This window comes from Pseudophryne corroboree, chromosome 2 (genome assembly GCF_028390025.1).
Source record: "Pseudophryne corroboree isolate aPseCor3 chromosome 2, aPseCor3.hap2, whole genome shotgun sequence".
NCBI lineage: Eukaryota > Metazoa > Chordata > Amphibia > Anura > Myobatrachidae > Pseudophryne > Pseudophryne corroboree.
Window position 1 is genome coordinate 202,025,560 of NC_086445.1, and position 21,301 is coordinate 202,046,860.

At 44.2% G+C, this 21,301-nt stretch overlaps 1 protein-coding gene across 1 annotated transcript in view; it reads right to left on the reverse strand.

Annotated features, from left to right (window-relative positions):
• Window positions 1-1,348: 1,348 nt before the first annotated feature.
• The window catches only part of VDR (vitamin D receptor), a 363,421-nt gene continuing 343,468 nt past the window's right edge, over window positions 1,349-21,301 (reverse strand). Inside the window, exons 8-9 of the mRNA XM_063952232.1 lie at window positions 2,374-2,490; window positions 1,349-2,226 (exon numbers count right to left, since the gene is read on the reverse strand). Of these exons, the coding sequence (XP_063808302.1) occupies window positions 1,967-2,226; window positions 2,374-2,490 (377 nt within the window). The 3' untranslated portion in view covers window positions 1,349-1,966. The remainder of the gene's footprint in view (window positions 2,227-2,373; window positions 2,491-21,301) is intronic.

Here is a 21,301-nt window from a genome sequence, read left to right on the forward strand (position 1 = left end):
CGCATTACATCTTCCAGGTCCAAAACCAAGAAGCAAATGACTTTGCCGTTACAGCAATTTAAAAGAGGGTCTCTTTGATACATATCACCCTAAGAGCTAAATAATGAAAGGAATCTTCCCTGACAACACAGAGTGTACAGATTACATGGTATTTGTGATGACCGCAGTGTAGATTTTCACTGAACCATATTGCGGAAAGGGAGGTAGGAAAGAAAAAAAGATTGACAACTGATAAAACCAACCAAAATAAAGCTACTTAAAAGGGTCTCTCTTTCTTAGTTGCTACCCAGTATTAGGAATAATCGTACACATGCTTTAATAAACATGAAATCATCTAATCTAACAGGTTTATCTAAGATCCCACATGACACCTAAAGCTAATGGTAACGCAAGACAAAGTATTCCTTGGAGGTAATCATGTTTTCACGAAAGCTATAACTTACTACATAAAGCACTGAAAATAACAATTCTTCTTGTCAATACTAGAAGCCTCTCACTTAACAGTATATAATATATATATATATATATATATATAAGATTTAATTTTTTTTATAGTTTGGTATGAAACAAAAATATGGCTATGTCAATTTTTAATAGATTGGTAAGTCTTTAAAATATAATTTTGTATACATACAAAAATATACATTTTACAAACATATTCGCTATTCGATTTAAAAAAAATACTCCGTTTCGAAGTAAGACTGACTGATCTGGCACAAGGTTATGGACGGAATTCTATCAGAACAAGGATGAAGTGTGGATCATTTGATTGTTAAAGTATTGATTTACAGTTTATATAGCTGCAAAATATATGTGCATAAAGTGACTGCGTATCCTGATTAATACGAGGGCGGTTCAATAAGTAAGGTAACAAGACCTCTCACGTGTGTAATGTTCTTTGTTTCATTCTCGTTTCCTACCAGACCAGAGCAGGTAGACCATTGCTTCCCTTTCACGGACAGTTGTAAGATGGCGGCTACATGGTCACACATTGAGGTGCGTAGTGTGATCAGATTTTTGTGTCTAAAGGGTACATCAATAGCTGAAATTCATTGCTAACTTGAATAAATTTGCGCAATGAGATGTCTTGTTACTATATTTATTTAACCTCCCTCGTATGTATCTGTGCCCCATAAGATCTGTCTATATCAGTCTATGCTTGGGCAAACTGGACATAAAGGGGCAGATGTATTAACCTGGAGAAGGCGTAAGGAAGTGATAAACCAGTGATATGTGTAAGATGATAAAGGCAGCAGCCAATCAGCTCCAATATGTAAATTAACAGTTAGGATCTGATTGGCTGCTGCCTTTATCACCTTGCACATATCACTGGTTTATCACTTCCTTATACCTTCTCCAGGTTAATACATCTGCCCCATAGTTGGCATGTCTGCTCTTTAAGCGGCTGGATCTGTCTGTGCACGGGCAACTTCTGAGCAATAAGGAAAATTTTGTAATATATAAGTCACATCTATACATTTTGGTTAAACCGCCATTTGTTTAGTATATTTACATTCTATGATATAATTGAAAAAATAGGTTAAGGCTTTTAGAGTTCTTCAGATATTGGCACGGGATTCTCAAGTTTTAGATTTAGTGAACAATGGCTTTTGTACAAGAATAGTCCCACAAAGGCTAAATAGATCAAGTTTACAAGATTTCAAATATGCTGTCTGAAAGGCACACAACATGGCAAAGCTTCTTAAATTGAAACATTACATCAACAGCATGCCAATGGAATTCATCCATTTGTAGCATAATTAAAGTACAGTAACCATCAATTTAGCTTCCTTAGATGGGTCTTTAAATAATATGCACTATATACAGCCAATTAATTATTTATCTTTTCATTTAAAAAAAAGACCCCAGTAATTTCCCATAGCAGAAAACCAAATTGAGACCCAAGTTAGTTGGATACATTAAATTACTCACAAATCCACTGAAATGAAAAGTCTTAAATGTTAACTTAAGAGATTTCATTCCCAAAAACCTCCAGCACTAGTGGAGTGAGCAGCATGCTGTGCTCTGGCTGAAATGAGAGGAAGCGATACTGCTTGGAATGCTCCTCATTTAAGCTGCGGAGATCTGCCAGTTTCTGGATCATCTTAGGGTATAAAAGACGACTCCCTGGGAGTGGATGCTTGCAGAGGATGTACGTTTCCAGAGTAGAGGAGAGACGATCTTGAATTGCTTCAACAAGTGCTTTATCTTGTACCCCTGGACGGTCTAAAAAAACAAACAAAAAACAATATTAATGAATACTTCTGTTAAGAAAACTTTTTAGAAGAGCATGATTTGCATGGACAACAAATGGAGTTCTTAAAGCAGCCATTCTGTTGAGGAAAATTATAACTGGGTCTATTTTTGACTGACCTGGTGAAAGAATACAGATGGCCATTAAGAGTACGTGTTCTTCTTCATAAAGGCTTAGTTTCTTTAGCCCCACCTGGAATTTTACTAAAGGTTCCAGAAGCTCCATGTTATGACCAGCTGAAAGTAGAAAACACCACAAACATTACATTAACTGCAGAAACATAGATGTGATGCAACTTCGATATTATCACACCTACATCATATCTTTATGTTATGCTGGGTATGCACTGTGATATAAAATGTCGGTCAGATAAACAGACCTTTTATCTGACAAGCTAAAACCATCTGTTATCATGGTTATACACAGTGAGATATTTCACAGAGTACGGACACAATATCTGCATTCCTTCACAAAGAAGAAGCATCTCCCCATTCCTGCCATGTGAAGGAACAGGGATATGTTGGGCAGTTGGAATTGTGTGTAACTTTCTCATATTAAGATTTTTTTTTTTTTTTTAAATTCAATAGTTTTTATTAGATTTTCAAAGTAAACATCGACAATTTACACAAACACAACTAACAATTACATACACACACATAAAGCGTGTGAACAGCTGTACATATATGATATTGATAAAGCATCGAGTGAATATATTGTCTCGTAAATCACACATTCACAGATTATCTGCGTCTGAAAGTAACAATCCATAAACATATCACTTCCGATATAGACAGAAGCATTGCAGAAGAGGCACAACATTACCTAATATAACACAGCATGGCCGGCCGCGAGGGTATCCACCCCCACAAAGTTCCTCCATAAAATAAGGAGAGAAATACTCATCTATACTTTATCTATCCTTGAAATATCTAGAATCTATCCACCTGCCCCAGATCATGGACAATTTCCTTTCTACCTTCCTCGCCAGGAACACAAATTTTTCGTGTGCGATAGTTTCGTTGACCAGGGATATCCAGGCCTTCAGCGCCGGGGCCTCCCCTGCCAGCCACAACCGGGCTATACAGACCCTAGCTAAAGCACATAGATTGGTAACATATCGCCTGCTAGGCGGGTCTAAAGCCTCTTCATCCACAGTCAGCAGCGTACACAGTGCAGGCGTACATACGGAGGCGGGAACACCCGTATCACATATGACGCTTATAACAGCCATCCAGAACCGAGACACGCCAGGGCATACCCATAGGAGATGCCAGAAGTCGGCCCCCACAGCTCCGCATTTGGGGCACCGTGAGTCATGAGACCCCCCAATATGTGCCAGCCTCACCAGGGTCATATACACTCTATGCAGAATGTATAATTGTATTTGCTGGTATCTAACAGAGGAAGTGGAGATCCGATGGGCTCCCATAGCAGCACTCCACGCATCGTCTGATAACATACCCAGATCAGTCTCCCACTTGCCCCGGAGAACAGCTAGAGGGTCCATGTGATACATCTGGAGAATACGACTATATATATCTTAGAAACCTGGTGTCCCGAGTCCAGCGTTTGCAACATTAATTTGACCGGGGAGTCAATGAGGGCCGGAGGGCCATTTGGAAATTGGGCAGCCAAAGCGTGTCTCAGCTGAAGGAATCTAAAAAAGAACCCCGAGGGGACATTATGTGCCCGTTGAAGTTGTTGGAAAGAGGTAAGGGTCCCTTCACTATACAGTTGTCCTAGGGAATGCACACCCCAATTACCCCAAACCTCCCGGACCTGGAGCTGACACAGTTCCGGTAACCCGTAAGCATTATCCAGTGGGGTATCAGGATCGACACCGTGGCCGCGCATCGCAGAGTGCACCAGCCTCCATATTAGGATGGATTGTTTAACTAATGGCATTGTGGACATTTTGACGCTACCACAAAGGAGTAGCTGTAATGGGGAGCCCCCGGGATAATCATGGTGCAACATCAGCGAGTGCAAGGCCAGGGCATCAAGGTCGGTAACCCACTCCCAAACATACGTCAGCTGCGCCGCATAGTAGTAGAAACGGAAATTGGGTAGAGCCAAACCCCCCATTTCACGTGCCCTGGTCAGAGTATCCAATTTCAAACGTGCCCGCTTACTAGCCCACACCAGGGAGGAGAGTAACCCATTTATTTGTTTAAAAATCTTCTGCGGAATATAAATGGGAGAGTGTTGCAGGACATATAGAAGTTTGGGCTGGAAAACCATTTTTACCATATTAACCCTCCCCGTGACCGTTAAAGGTAATTTTCCCCATGCCTTCACCAGACTACGAAGATATGTTATTTGTGGGTCAATATTTAGGGAGGAGAATGTTTGAGGGTCATTAGACACCCAAATGCCCAGATATTTGAAGGAGTCCACCCAACGCAGCGGAAGAGCCACCAACGGGGGGGCAGGAACCGCGCCCTGGAGTGGGATAATGGAGGATTTCTCCCAATTAATCAGGAGCCCAGAGTATCGCCCGAACCCAGCAATAATTTCCAGAATCCTAGGCATAGATTTAGCATAGCGACTCACAAACAGCAAGACGTCATCAGCGTATAAGGCCACCCTGTCCTCACGGGCACCCACCTTAAAACCAGAGATCCCAGCATCCGCCCTCAGAAGGCACGCCAGGGGTTCAATGGCCATAGCAAACAGAGTAGGGGACAGTGGGCAGCCCTGACGTGTACCTCTAGATAAGGGGAAGGAGTGAGATACAAAGCCATTAACCGCCACCCTCGCCGAAGGAGAGGAATACATCAATCGAACATATTGAATGAAGTTTGGGCCTATACCGAATCTACTCATAACTTCAAACAGATAGGCCCACTCCACCGAGTCAAAAGCCTTAGCGGCATCCAATGAGACGACTATGGAGGAGGCGGGGTCCTCGTGGGGGAGTTGTAGATGGGTAAACAGATGTCTAAGGTTAATGGAGGTCGATTTATTGGGCATAAACCCCGTCTGGTCCGGGTGTATAATGTGAGAGATAACGGAGTTTAATCTGCCCGCCAGCACTTTAGCCAAGATTTTTATATCCGTGGGTAAGAGGGATATAGGGCGATAGGACTCAACTTTCTTAAGATCCTTGTCAGGTTTGGGCAGGACCACAATCACTGCCTCCGCCATAGATGGGGGGAGAGACTCCTGCGCAAAAATCTGGCCATATAACTCAAGTAGTCGGGGGACAAAGAAATCCAGGTGGTGCCTATATACCTCAGAAGGTATTCCATCTAAGCCCGAGGCTTTACCACTAGGGGAGGCCTTAATAGCAGCCATAATTTCATCGGAAGATATAGGTGCCTCCAATAGGCCACAGGCCTCGCTTGAAAGGGTGGGAAAACAAATACTGTCTAGATACTCATTTAGATGCGACTGAGTGCATTCCATTTTAGATTCGTACAGACGGCTATAATAGGATACAAATTCAGCAGCTATCTGTGGAGTCTGAGTCAGGGATACGCCATCAGAGTTTACTATCTCAACCACCACATTATTAGGTCTGTCCCCCCGGGCCAAGGAGGCCAGGTATGACCCCGGCCTGTCCCCAGTAGCGTAAAAAGCATGTGATGAGAAAAGAAGTCTATGCTGAGTCTTCTCCATTAGATAATTCCTCCAGTCCCTCTGAGCCGATAACCAGGCCAACTTAGAGCTGTCTAAGGAATCCTGTAAGTATTGCAATTCTGCAGCGACACACTGGGCCTCCAACTCCGCCTCCCGTCGCTTATAGAAGGACTTCAAACTAGATACTCGCTTAATCAAACTCCCCCGCATAAAGGCTTTAAACGTGTCCCATAAAGTAGAGATAGCCGTTTCGGCACTGTTCAAATCAAAGAATTCCCGCCATGCGGCCATTAGGTCAGAACCGTCCCCCATATGAACGAGCCAAAATGGGTTAAATTTCCATACAGCTTGGCCCCTAGAGCAATTAAGGTCTAAAGTAAGGGTCACAGGGGAGTGGTCTGATATACCCCTAGTCTCATATCTAATACTACCAACCCGGGGAACCATGCCACTCGAGAGGAGGGCCAGGTCAATCCTGGAGAACGAAGAATGGGAGTGAGAGAAACAGGAGTATTGTTTAAGAGACGGGTGTCTCAGTCTCCAAGGATCGACCAGGCCCAACCCCGACACCACATTTGCAAAAGTGGATTTCCCAGGACGTACAACAGGTGAAGACACAGAGAGCCTATCCATCTCCGCATCTAGCACATTATTGAAATCCCTGAGGCAAATAACCGATATCCCAGGGTATGAGGCCATAAACCCAGCAGCTTTCTTAAGAACATCAGGAGAGTAGGGAGGAGGCACATAAACAGCTAGGAGGAGGACTGGGACATAAGAGAGTCTACATTTCAAAAACACATATCTCCCCCATGGGTCCGTCTGCATAGACTCCAGCACAAAGGGGACGGTCCGCTTAATAAGGACTGAAACCCCACGAGAGGCTGAAGTGTGCATGGAGTGGTATGCCCATCCCACCCATGGCCTTTTTAGTGAAAGAATATTACTCCCCACCAGGTGTGTTTCCATAAGGCAAATAACATCAGCGGCATAGCTTTTGAGCTGTCGGAGTACCAGGGACCTCTTAACTCTATCATTGAGCCCCCGTACATTCCACGCTAGCACTTTAATCCCCGTCATACTGCATTCTAGGTCAAATAAATGTAACACCTCGCGGCCAGCCATTTCCGCCACGCGCAGATTCAGTTACTAGACACCAATACCTCAGTAGTACAGCCACATACCTTATCCATTCACATCGTACACTTCCATACAAACAATAACTACTACCCAGAGCCTTCCCCCACCCCCCTCCCTGTATACCACCCCCAACATGCAGCATACTTGGATCCCAAAACTCAATACGAACACTTAAAAATCAAAAAGAAACAAACCTTGTAGCACCATTCACTGGTGCAAACACTCCTTAATCGGGGCCAAGAATATAATGACTCTCGGGAGAAATAGAGATAGCCTCCAGCCACCAACCATCACCCCCCCGAAAAAAGGAGGGGAAATCATAAAATCCACCCCCTAGGTCTTTCAATACCCAGAGTAAAACAACCACGGATATCAAAAGCCAGACATATCAAGCCAGAAATATAACCCCCCCTCCCCCCCCTAAAGAAAAACACCCGCCAAAACTAGGATAAGTTCAAGAGCATACCCAAGATATCAGAGTAGGCAAGTTAGTAATCACATACCCTGTCTTAACCGTGGGTACATAATAGCAGGGATACAGTGGGCCCCCTCATCTATCACCCACCTCCGCATCCCAGGGTAGCTGACTTATATAAAGCTACCATAATAAATGACAACACATGAGATAGTCAGCATTAGAGTCAGGCCGGAGATTCACGGGTCTGCAAGGGCACGCCTCGCTGGGAATCGCCTGTCCAGCCAGACCATGGCCTCACGAGGAGTTGTGAAGAATCTTGTTTCCCCATCGGCCACCACCCGCAGCTTGGACGGGAAGAGCATGGCATATGATAGGTCAAGTTCACAGAGTCTCCTCTTGACCGGCAGGAATTGAGCCCTTTCCTTTTGCACATCCACTGCAAAATCCGGGAATACTGATATAGGTGACCCATTCCATTTCAGCGGGCCCTTAGTACGAGCCAGCCTCAGCACGGCGTCCCGGTCACGGAAGTGGAGGAACTTAGCAATAAAAGTGCGGGGTGGGGCCCCTGGAGGCAGTGGGCGCATCGGAACTCTATGGGCCCGTTCGACGGTGAAGTAGGGCGAAAACTCCTCAGATCCAAAGGCATCCCGGAGCCATTTTACGAGGAATTCTTCAGGAGCTGATCCCTCTTCTTTCTCGGGCAGACCAATGAATCGGACATTATTACGCCGCAGACGTCCCTCCATGTCTGTCAGCTTTTTGCGCACATCTGTCATCTGAGATTCTAAAGCATCGGTGCGACGACCCAGCGGGCCAACAGAGTCTTCAACATTAGATATACGGGTCTCAGCCTCTCCCACTCTCTCTCTCACCCGCTGAAGGTCCTGATAAATAATGGAGAGATCGGATTGTACTTGCCCAATTTTATCAGATAGGCGCGCTTCACTGGCAGTCACCGCATCCAGTATTCTCTGCAGTGCGGCATCTGGAGGGTCAGAAGAGGCGGAACTGTATGCAGGGGATGGGGGTGATGCCTCAGGTCGTACAGTCTCACCCCTCCGCTGCTGAGGGCCAGGGTCACGAACAAATTTATCCATTGCTCCCGTATTAGCGCCAGTCTGGCGACCCTTCACCATTTTGGACAGCAGGTTGGTGGTCCCTCTAGTCTGCAGGATAAATCACAACAATTGCAGGCGAGGAGGGGCGCCCTCACCACCACCTTATACACCGGCCAGTGGGTGCAAGAGTGTATGTAGATGTATATATGTAGAATAAACAACAGCAAAAGTCCCCAGAGTTAATGCAAAGTGTCCACCTAAGAAGGAATACAGGGACTGCCACCTCCAGACAGCTCTGTGGGATGTATAGGATCAGTCCCCCGGCAGGAGCCTCCAGACGCAGCAGGGAAACTCTCACCACAAATGAGTTGGGCCAGGTTAGTGAGACAGAGGAGGGACGCAGGCGAAAAGGGTATATGCAGCCAAGTGATTTCCCAGCCAGTCCAGCCAAGACTTCAGGTGGTAGCTCTCCCCACCTTAATCAATGTGCGCCCCGCGTACCTTATTCCAGCGCGGCGGGGGCCACATAGCAGCAGGAGGTCCAGGAAATGGCGGCAGGGGCTAGTAAGCAGTCGGTGGTGCGCAGGATGGCCTCTCTCCCCTCCAGACTTCACCCAGGAGGCAGCACAGTCCCGCGATCCGCGTCCTGGAGGCCTCGGCCGGCTGCAGCGGGCGGCGGTGGGTAGCGGGAGCCGCACTTTCCGGTCCCCCGCACAGCGCGAGTCTTCCCCGGCACGGCGATGCAGGAAGCCCAGCAGGACTTCCCCTGGTCACAGCAGGAGGTAGACGGAGCAGCAGGGAGAGCCCGGCGCCCCCGTCGCTTCAGTGTTCGGCTGGTCACAGCGGGCGGCGGCGGGGAGAGGAGAGAAGAAGCCGGACTTCCGGTTAGAACACGAGGCAGCAGCAGTCCCAGCGCAGACCAGGGCCCGCCGGCACAACAGGTTCCAGCACCCCCGCAGACAAAGGTAGCAGGCTCAACTCTTCTCAGGGGGGGCAGGAGGTATTCACACACCTATGGCCCCAGTATCAGACCCAGGGGGGGGAGTACAGGATATATATCAGGATGAATTGGCTGGAGAGCTGCACTATGCAAGTGCTACTCCATGCCCAGAGCCGGCCCTAACCAATATGATGCCCCAGGCAAGATTTTGGCTGGTGCCCCCTAGCACCACCGCTGGTTCCACCTCTGACAGTGCACCTCTTGCCTAGCACCATCACCCCTCACCCATAGCAGTCCTTATTTTGGTGTTTGTGCCCCCTATATTTTAAATAGGAACAGTTCGCACATTTGGCGCACAGCCCAAAAATTGGTGTGTTTTTGCTGGCACAGGGCATGGCCACACAATAGTAACCCCAATTCCAATTACGCCACACAGTACTGCAACTTTATTCACATTTGATCATGCGATAGTGTCCATAATTCATATTACATCCCATAGTAGTATTACTTTACCTTATAAACATTACTCCTCACAGTAGAGCCCCTTATTCACCTTACATCACACTGAATTGCTCCTTATTCACATTACAGCACACCCTATTGCTCTTTATTCATATTAGATGACACAGTAGTGCCCTTTCTATACGCAATGCCACATAGTAGAGCACCTTATACACATAAAGCCACACATTAGTAATGCATTTATACACATAATTCCACACAGTAATGCCCCTTACACATTATTAATGTCCTTATAAACATAATGCGCCTTACACATTATGACAACCTTTATTAATGCCCTTTTACACATAATGTCCCTTACATATATGCTGCACATTATTAATGCCCATATACACATAATGAAACACATAGTGCCCCCTACACATTTGCTGCACATTATTAGTGCCCCTATACACATAATGACACACATACAGTAGTACCTTGTTACACATATGCCGCACATTATTAATGCCCTTATACACATAATGACACACATAGTGCTCCTTACACATATGTTGCACATTATTAATGCATTTTTACATGACAAACATAATGCTCCTTACACATATTCCGAACACTACTGCACAACCAACCCACTCACATGCACACAGCACTCACACTGCCACTAACACTGTGACCTCTGCCTCTGCTTGGATACAGATGTGTCCTCATAAATCTTGCCTCAGTGCTAACGTCGGGCACCTTTTTTTTATGAAAATGCATCTTATTTGCATTGCTATGTGGCTGGGATGCACAAGCAGTTTCTGCTGATTAAAATGATATGCAGCATGCCTATATACTGTGTGAGACTGTGGCTGTATCTGCATATGAAATGCTACACACAGAATATAGGCATGCCGCATATCATTTTAATCAGCAGAAGCTGCTGATGCCCCTAGGCCAGGCCTGGCCAACCCGTGGCTCTCCAGCTGTTGTAAAACTACAAGTCCCATCATGCTTTGCTACAGTTTTGCTATTAGGGAAGGCTAAAACTGTGGCAGGGCATGCTGGGATGTGTAGTTTCACAACATCTGGAGAGCCACAGGTTGGCCAGGCCTGCCCTAGGCATATCAAATGCCCTAGGCAATTGCCTAGTTTGCCTATGCCCGGCTCTGTCCATGCCCGTCCAGGCCACGCCCCATATTAAGATTTATTTAATAAGATTGGTCTCCATGATTCTTATTGGATCCATTTTGCCTGAGGATTTGGCTAATCCATGCTACATACAGTATCTGAAATACAGGTAATTATTTAAGTAATAATTACTCAGACTTAATTGTAAATGTGTAGGGAGATCGGAAACTTCCTAACTGGAGTGTGTCACTTCTGAAATTCGTTCTGCGGTTATATTGGTCGACTTAATTGTTGAGTGGGAGAGATACTGGGGAGTGTTGTTTTTTGAGTAACTGTGTCAGACCCACGTATCAACAAATACATGTCTGCATGTGTTGTTGTGTGAACATTAGCTAAGAGGCCAAAATATGTTTTTGACTACTTATCAGTAGACTATGTTCTCCCTTTTATCTTTTGGGCAGACAATCAACATCAATAAAGTAAATTGCCTAGCTAACAATGTGAGTGTCTGGTCAGCAGCATTAAGTCTTTATAGATGTTTGAGCCTATTGCTTAGAACACAAATAGTAACAGCTACTATTGAGATCTCTTATCTCTAATCACATTCTAATTTCTTTCCTTCCCAACCTTATCTCTGTAAAAAAAAAAGTACAGTATATAGCCTTCAACACTGTCCAGTCAGAAAGGAATGGCAAGTGTATTCTTCAGTTTTAGTTTAGTCACACTGTTTATGTTTATATTCTGTTAGTACAACATACAGTTATCAAGCTGGGTAGACACTGAGCAATACGTCATCCAATCCGGTGAACTGGGCCACCATATTGGGCAGTGTATATGCTTGATATGTGGATGCACGCAATGTCATCAGGTCTGATGTGCTACACATCAAGCCTGATGTTATCGCAAGCGGCATGTATGCTAACAAAGGACAGACTAGTGATCATTACATCCTTCGTTAACATCACTCAATGTGTACCCAGGTTGCGATATGTCGGCCCGTTGGGCTGACATATCTGCTGGGTGCACATCACTCCGGTGTGTACCGAGCTTTACATAAATAATTCTGGAAAGTGAACAATGTTCCCTCTAAAAGGAGAGATCTGGAAAATAAAGCTTAAAAGGGTTAACTAAAGGCAACACCCACCTTGAAGGGTTGCATGTGTAATTTGCTATTTTGTGGAACGCAACACAATTAATTTTTACTAATGAGTTTTTAATCATAGTATTCAGCTAACAAGGTAAAATAACTGTAACTCACCTTACAGTAAAAAAAAAACACATCATTCTACTTAAATGGGAAAAGCATTGGCTTTAATTGATTGCTAGGCAGAGTTTGGTAGGCTTATTTATTGTTCTTTATCTTGTAGAAAAAGAGACAACATTGCACCCTAGTGACTGGCAAACATTAAAGAGAGCATATCATACCCCGTTCACACCGCACAAATAACCCGGTATCGACCCGGTATATTGCCGGGTCTACATGGTTCGCTGTGCAGTGTGAAATGGTCACAGCCGAATTCCCGGGTTGCCTAACACGGTAATTCAACCCGGGAATAAAGAAGGGTTATTCCCGGGTTATTACCGGGTCAGGCGCAGTGTGAAGGGGTTACCGGGGCGATGCAACCCGGAGATGTTCTCATCTCCAGCGCCGCCTCCACACCTGTCCCCGACGCCACCGCGGTCCCCGCCCCGGCATATTGCCGGGTCGGAAAGCATGTTCTCATGGTCCAATGCCAAGTCGCACCAGGGAAGGACCTGTCAAAGTCAGAAAAATATCTCTATGCACACTACCATATTTGCACCTCACACAGGTCCGCGCTGCGCATGCGTGCGCTCTCCCGTGAATGCGCATATCCGCTGTTGCGTGCACCCGCTGGTGCTCGGTATGCGTATTTACGGTAAAGTTTATGCGATCGTAGCGTGCGACTCAATCATTACATATTTTCACTAATAATGTCTTTTGTAGATCATGGTCCCTTTGATAGATTCTGAAAGTTTGGTTAATATAGAATGTTCATGAACAGAGAAATCCCTCTTTGTTTGATACGAAGGGTCAGACAGGAGTAATACAGTGGTGTTTAGTATCCATCGGAAGAACATTTAATTAGAAATATTCCGGTGTTGGTTTGAAGCAGATCAATCGCTCGTGCGAATAGTTATGGACATAAGAAGTTTATGAACATTTACTTTATTTGCACTTTATTACCCATGCGGCGGGAAACCCAGTTTCCCTCCCACCTGAGCAGTTGGAAATAGTCACAGCCCACCTGTATGAATCAACCTATGACCTTTTGTTATAATGCGAAGCCGAATTCCTATGTCCAATGAACAATGAGATTGTAGGGACCATTGAATTGTATTGTGTGTGGGGCATAAATAGGCAGGCCGACCGTATCCAGTTCACTCTCTTCAACGGTTCTCATTGCTGATAATCGGGAGCTGGATATCGAGGCGCATGCGATCGTTCCCTTGTGCGTAAGTTTTCTCAGTAATCATATTGTCTTACTGTGAGCCATCTCTATCTCTCTCTCTCTCTATCTCTCTCTTATTTTCCCTTTTATTGTATTTTATTGTATTGTATTGTATTTCCTGTGTAGTTATCTGGTTAGTTGGTTTATGTTATATTGTAGTGTATCATTTGTACTGTGATTCTTTTTGCAAGTATAATAGTCATAATACATATAATAGGTTTCGGACCCTAAGCCCAGGTATCTGTGTATTCTTTATAGTGTTAAGTATTCCCTGAGCGTCGGAGACGCTCAAGCAGCTTTGTAGTTAATCAGGTTACACCAGGTTGCACTTACACTCTGTCTCTACACTAAGGTATACTGTGTATCTCATTGTTAAAGGTATAGATATAAAGGTTTAACGTTGTGAGCGTCTGCATCGCTGGTGATCTCCTCGTGGTCCCGAGCGTCCGCTACGCTATAGCGAATCATTACGTTTGTCGGCAGCCAATAGCGTGCCTGCCTGTGATCACTGGGCCGTAAGCGAACGTGACGCTTGAGCGTCTCGACTACGGCTGAGCGATCGCTACGCAACTTGCGTACCCTTACGGTACTTCTTACGTAGATAGCGTACAGTGTTCTTAGACCTCTTAAAGTGTTTTATATACGATAAATATTTAGCTTTATCAATTGGGGGCCGTCCAGTCCTTCACATATCTGCACTAGGTAGATCAGCAGACATTATCCATCAGCAAAGGGCGGGAGGTTGTATCCCTCGTAGTGCTGACGGGAGAAGCGTCTGCTTCGCTTAGGTAAAGAGTGCTGAAGGAACCCGGGAACCGGAGGTAAGAGCAAAACGCTAGTGTCTTTTAAAACTGTTTATTTTTCTGTCTTGCGGACACGCACATATATATATCTGCATTTCTTTTTCATCTGTGTATTTTCGTATATCACTCTCCTGTCTGCTAGTTTTATAGTTGATAAAAGTGCTGAGAGAAATTTGCCGCTATTTCAATAGTTTGAGTAAAGGTAATATAGTTAAAGTGTAGACAAACACACAGTTTTTGCCTGGGAGATAAGGCGAAGTCAGTGTGGTGTGTGGTAGATGATCAAGGATCATCTACATTGATAAAAGTATAAATTGTGTTACGGTGGATCTTTGCTTTGCGTACACGTGTCTCTAACAAAGACTTGCGTACACAATCCAAAGGCCGACGCACGCAGCGTATATTACGCAACGGAGCGTCTGTGTACGCCCACGTAACTCAAACCACAAGTTGATTTTAACAGGCGATAAATAGCGCAACGCGGTAAATAGCGCAACGCGGTAAATAGCGCAAGGCGATAAATAGCACAAATTGATTTCAGCTTTCCAAAACTTAGTTTAAATACCTTACTTTACTGTAATACCTCTGGGGAGAGCTATCAGACTACGGGAAATGATTTTTTCTGATCAGAAAACTATAAGAATGATAGTGGGTTGAAAACGGTATGAGTGTATTGAATCCCGCTTTGTGAACTTTGTGATCTGTGTGGAACATGATGAGCACGGCCTGAAGTGAAAACGTGCAACAGAGTGTGATAAAGTTTTCGTTGTATTACGCTCTGGCTGTTTTGGAGCACAGTAGAGAGACTCCAATGATCCTACCATTTATGGGCAACAAGTGTCTATAAGTGGTACGATTGGACCGCACGGTTGTATGTGTGACCAATAACGCAACGTGATATGAGGTCGTATATCCATGCGTAAATCTTGCCCTCATACGTGTTGTAGGGAGCACATGCAAGCGTGATTTGTGTAAAGAAAAAGGAAGGGAATTTTCTCAGGAAAATCTCTAGAGATAGGGCCTGCAACGGCTACACGTGTCTGCTAGAAGGCGGAACGGAGATACCCGGAGCAGAAGAAGTTCAGTGGAAGAGCTTTAAGGATTTCCAACGAAGTTCTGTGTTTGGTGCATTTTAGGAAGTTTTTCTGTGTTAAAAAGGTCCACAATGGCAGCCAAGTGCACAATACAGAGACGGTCGGAGGTCAGGATTCAGACTCCAGAGGCTTGCAGACCCCGAGGGTCTGCTCGGTTAGTAATGTGGGGGAAATATGGTCCCCACACTGAGACCTTTTGTGATGAATGGACACGAATGACTGCGGGGGATAAGGTACCATTTCCCGGGATAGGTAGTTTTAACTCAGAGGTGTTGCATAATTTAAGGCGAAGGATATGTCTCATTAAATCAGCAAAGAGACGAATCAAGCATTATGATTGTTTACAGTTATGGCAACAGGAAGGTGAAATGCAAAGAAATGTAACTTACATACCTAACTTTCATCTTGAGAGGAGAGACATGGCAATGGAGGGGATTGTGGTTGCGGAGAAAAGCACAAGGGTGAACAATAAAAACGCTCTTAGCAACTGTAGTATAGATAATAAGAATAAGTGTAATAAATGTAACAAAGATAATTGTAATACTGTTGAATGTACAACTATTAACCCATGCAAGTCGCACCCCATGTTAAACTTTCCTCAGGAACACCAACAAGAAAGTGAGCCCAGAACGATGTCGGCACCTTTTCCAGAAGCCATCACACAAGACATCCAGGTGGACGCGACCCAATCGGTAAAAACTGTAATCAAACCCCCTAATGGAGGGTCAGGTGAGGTCGTGTCCACAGGTACGTATGGTATTATACATCACGCACAAACAAATGTACCTTATATCGTAGAATCAATTCAGAATGACATTACTGGACTTAATCCTGTTAGGGTAATTGCAGTACCAAATGGGGAAACTGACTCTTCAGGAATCACTCCTGTCAGGAACATCGCCATGTACTGCCCTTTTTCCCGAACAGAATTAAGAACAATTCTGTCTGAATTTCCTGATCCCAGGAAAGACTTAGTTGCTTGTCAAAGATACATTAGAGTGCTAGGACACACTGCAGAGCCAAATAACAAAGATTGGAGGACAGTTTTGAGGGCATGTTTACCCCCCGATGTTGATTCATTGAAATTTATCGCTGATTGTAAGCTAGATGAGGAAGTGCCACTAACAAACGAGTATAACCAAGATAATGTAAAGAGAATCAATCTACAGTTGAAAGAATATTTTCCTACAGTAGTAAAGTGGAATAAAATCTATACAATAAAACAAAAAGAAGATGAATCCGCAGAAGAGTATTTTCACCGGGCTCTGCAGGATATGGCTAGGTACACTGGTATAGATGACATTGAAACTAACGTACACCACAGAGAGGTAGCTGTGTCCGTATTAATGAACAACTTAAAAGACACACTAAAAATCAGGGTACAAACCTCCATACCTCACTGGAGAGGCATCTCGGTGGCTGCATTAAGAGAGTCCGCTATCGAGCATGACCGAAATATCCAAAGAACCAGGGAAGCGCAGGGAGAGCGGTTGATGACACTGAACATCCAAGCACTAGAGGATGCATCAAGTCGACCGGAATCCCAGGCCCCTAGCATATGGAGAAAGCCAAGGATTTGTTACCATTGTAGAAGAGAAGGGCATTATGCCAGCAACTGTAATAACCCATATAAAGTCAGACCCCCTAGACCAAGAAATGAGCAAAATTATAACACACACGATTATAATCAGGGATCACATAGGCAGGACAGGTGATCATTAGGACTGATGGTAAGCCTGAGGTAACGGTTAATAAATTGGGAGGTCATTCACTGAAGACACAGGAATGACCAGGTGAAACGTTGTAAATGTATTTGTGAAGAAAAATGTTTTTTCTCTCTCTCTCTATCCCCATCTCTGACGATTATTGGTAAGAATTCACACATTGCATATCCACTTGGTCCTTGCAGAAGTCTACCAAACCCCAGCATGACCTATCCGCCACAATGTATTTCTGGCCAGATACAAACAGTGGAGTAATGCAGGTGCTGGTGGGGAGGGACTGTTCAAAGAGACCATTAGACACGTAGATATGACAGCCTGATAATAATAACAATGTTTTCTTAAGGTTGAAAAATGTTTGATAAAAATGCCTTGTTTCTCGGTTCCTATTGTTGTTTGTTGTTGAGTTATGTAATATATATATATGCACATGAAGTGTTCTCTCTCTCTTTTGTTTTTTTTGACTCTCTCTCTCTTCTCATTCATGTTTTCATGGTTTAAAGATGGTATGTCACCCCTCAGTTGGACCAATGGTAATGCCAGATTTTTGCTCCTTACAGAAAGATCGCTGATTAGGAAGGAATATTGCATCACCAGAATGTTCGTTTGGAAGACTGAGAGACAGCACCTTTGAGAGGACAGCAGAACAAGAAGAACAACAAGACGAGAGAACTTATTATCGTAACAAGTTCTCTCCCCCACAAACTGTTTTCTTATACCCCCATTACAAATTTCTTCTTTTCTCCTCCTGTAAGATGGACTTGCCCCAAGAGACTGTGATATGGATTTTTCCTGTCGACCATGATGTTGACCAGAGCAGTCTGTTTCGGTGAAAGTACCAGTGAGGTCGAGAAAGGATCCAGAAAGGTTCTAATGACTGAGACGGAGGTGTAAATTTCCAATAGCAACCCAATCACCAGGCAAAGGCGAGTACCGGGCACGATCTAACAACCTTGTTATTTGCAAACGTTTTGAAGGATTGTTAGTTTAAGAAGAAGACCGTATCTGTAGGCTCTGTAACAATGTCATTGAGGATGGGTGCATTAAGAAATGCCAATCCAGTTTTAATATCCATATGGACCAGCATCCATTGAGTGACTATCACTCCCTAGTGGGTAGTGTGTTAAACAAAACAGATTGTTGGGTATGTTCTCAAGTACCTCAGGGTCATAGCAAATCAGGGCTAGTACCATTTCCTTTAACGATAGGGGAGGTACTTGAGCTAAAGGGTGGGAGACCGGTGGACAGGAGGTTTAATATCTCCAGCCCTCCTAGTTTGAAGCTCCACCAATACCATGTGGATAGGTCCCTATTATGTTTCAACATCTCCAATCCCAGAAAGCCGGGAAATTGGGAAGTGTCATGGAGTAACCACACCATGACCTTTTCGCATAGAGCAGATAGAATGCCTACAGATACAGAGCTTGTACGCCACATAGCCAGTAGAGGAAAATCTTTCCGGTATAGGTACACCTTAGGAAATAGGATTACGAGAGTTGGAGAAGTATCACCAGGATACTGTGCACATATCGTACAACCTGATACATGTATTAAACAGATGGAAGAATTAGGGTTAGGAGATTTCACCTGGAAGGTGTGTAATATGGTTATGTCCTTCTCCGTCCCATATGTTCTCCCCGATGATGCATATTTCATATGCGGGAGAAAGGCGTACAAGTGGCTTGCCCCAAACTCTGAAGGATTGTGTTATATTGGAAAAGTATTGCCTGAAGTGATGACTGTAACACATGACAAAATGAAGGACATACATCGTGGTGCCCAAGCTCCTTATACTCACACCCATTACGAGCACGTTGTTAAAAGGCACCTGATAGAGAAGACAGAGCATCCGGCCTCTGATCTGATAAGTGAATCCACCGGGATTCAATTCTTAATCGCGTTAGATTTCACCCGCACCGCTAGAGGAGTGCTAAAATTATAAATACATATCGGCGCTCGCAAATTTGTTAGATAATATCACGGAAATGTATGATGACACGTTTAGATATACGGGAAGGGAACTTCAAGCTTATAAAACAGAACTGGTGCAGCATAGAATGGTTCTTAATTACCTCACAGCAGTGACAGGTGGATATTGTGTTACATTGGCAACACAGTACGGCGTGAAATGTTGCACGTATATCACGAATAGCACCGAGGATCCGGTAGAGGTCATAGACCAAAAGATGGACGATATTCTCCAATTAAAGTGGGAATTTCGCCGAAAACACAATCTCACTCTTGCTGCTGTAGGTAATGAGCTGACTGGTTGGGTGTCATGGTTGAACCCGCGAAATTGGTTCTCCGGTTTGGGAGACTGGGCTCAAGGAGTCATAATGGATGTTGGGAAGTTTCTCCTATGTATCTTAGGTGTTATCATAACGATCGGTTTGATATTTAGATGCGGTCAGGCTTTAATGAAGTGCAAACATCGTACCAGGGTAATGAGTTTAAGGAGTGAGGAAACTGTAATTAACCTGGATTTGATTTATGACCCAATGATAGAAACAATGATGTGATGAAAATGCGATTTCTACGGTCCGTTTCTTTCACCTGTTTTTCTGGTTTTTCTCCAAGATAAAAAGACCCACTTGGACGAGGAAGTTGACGAGACGCTATACAGACAACGGATAGACCAAAGAAGAAGTTTTGACCACTTGAGATATGGACATTTGATGAACTTTGCCATGGATCCCCAGTTTCCCTAGAATTCTTAAACTTACGCTAGCCCAACATTTTTTGTAAATCTAATGGCATTGACAAAGCTTTTTGCTCACACCTAATGGGCAACACAGCGCAAAGAAGACGACTTTCAACTGATACCGAACAAAACTTCAACCGACAGATGTACATTAACCTGACATAGAATACCACCGCATTTACCGTAATTATGTCTTTTCTTCATTTCTACAACCCTCAGGTAATGACACACATAGTATAGGGAATACAGGCACAGATATCAGCAATCACATATTCCCCCATTCATGTATCATCAACTAAAATGTGCTCCCCATTTTGTTCAAAATCCGAAAAGAGCTCGGTAAAGTTTGACAGCCCATCCACAGACCCGTACCACGGGATAAGAAGGAATTCAAATGTATACTTCGCAATACCTCGAAGCTTGATTTACAACACGTACGGCACGATGATACATGACCCCCCAAACATGGACTCATACACACATGCTTCTGCTATCTTACTAGGTCATACCCTCTTCCCACCTACTCCTCTCTCCTCCCTTACCCAACCATGGAAATGAATTAACCCCTGACATATATTTTTCTCCTTTTGAAATGTTTTAGAAGGTGGCAGTTATTATTGACTGCCAAAGGGTGGACTGTCAAAGTCAGAAAAATATCTCTATGCACACTACCATATTTGCACCTCACACAGGTCCGCGCTGCGCATGCGTGCGCTCTCCCGTGAATGCGCATATCCGCTGTTGCGTGCACCCGCTGGTGCTCGGTATGCGTATTTACGGTAAAGTTTATGCGATCGTAGCGTGCGACTCAATCATTACATATTTTCACTAATAATGTATTTTGTAGATCATGGTCCCTTTGATAGATTCTGAAAGTTTGGTTAATATAGAATGTTCATGAACAGAGAAATCCCTCTTTGTTTGATACGAAGGGTCAGACAGGAGTAATACAGTGGTGTTTAGTATCCATCGGAAGAACATTTAATTAGAAATATTCCAGTGTTGGTTTGAAGCAGATCAATCGCTCGTGCGAATAGTTATGGACATAAGAAGTTTATGAACATTTACTTTATTTGCACTTTATTACCCATGCGGCGGGAAACCCAGTTTCCCTCCCACCTGAGCAGTTGGAAATAGTCACAGCCCACCTGTATGAATCAACCTATGACCTTTTGTTATAATGCGAAGCCGAATTCCTATGTCCAATGAACAATGAGATTGTAGGGACCATTGAATTGTATTGTGTGTGGGGCATAAATAGGCAGGCCGACCGTATCCAGTTCACTCTCTTCAACGGTTCTCATTGCTGATAATCGGGAGCTGGATATCGAGGCGCATGCGATCGTTCCCCTTGTGCGTAAGTTTTCTCAGTAATCATATTGTCTTACTGTGAGCCATCTCTATCTCTCTCTCTCTCTATCTCTCTCATTTTCCCTTTTATTGTATTGTATTGTATTTCCTGTGTAGTTATCTGGTTAGTTGGTTTATGTTATATTGTAGTGTATCATTTGTACTGTGATTCTTTTTGCAAGTATAATAGT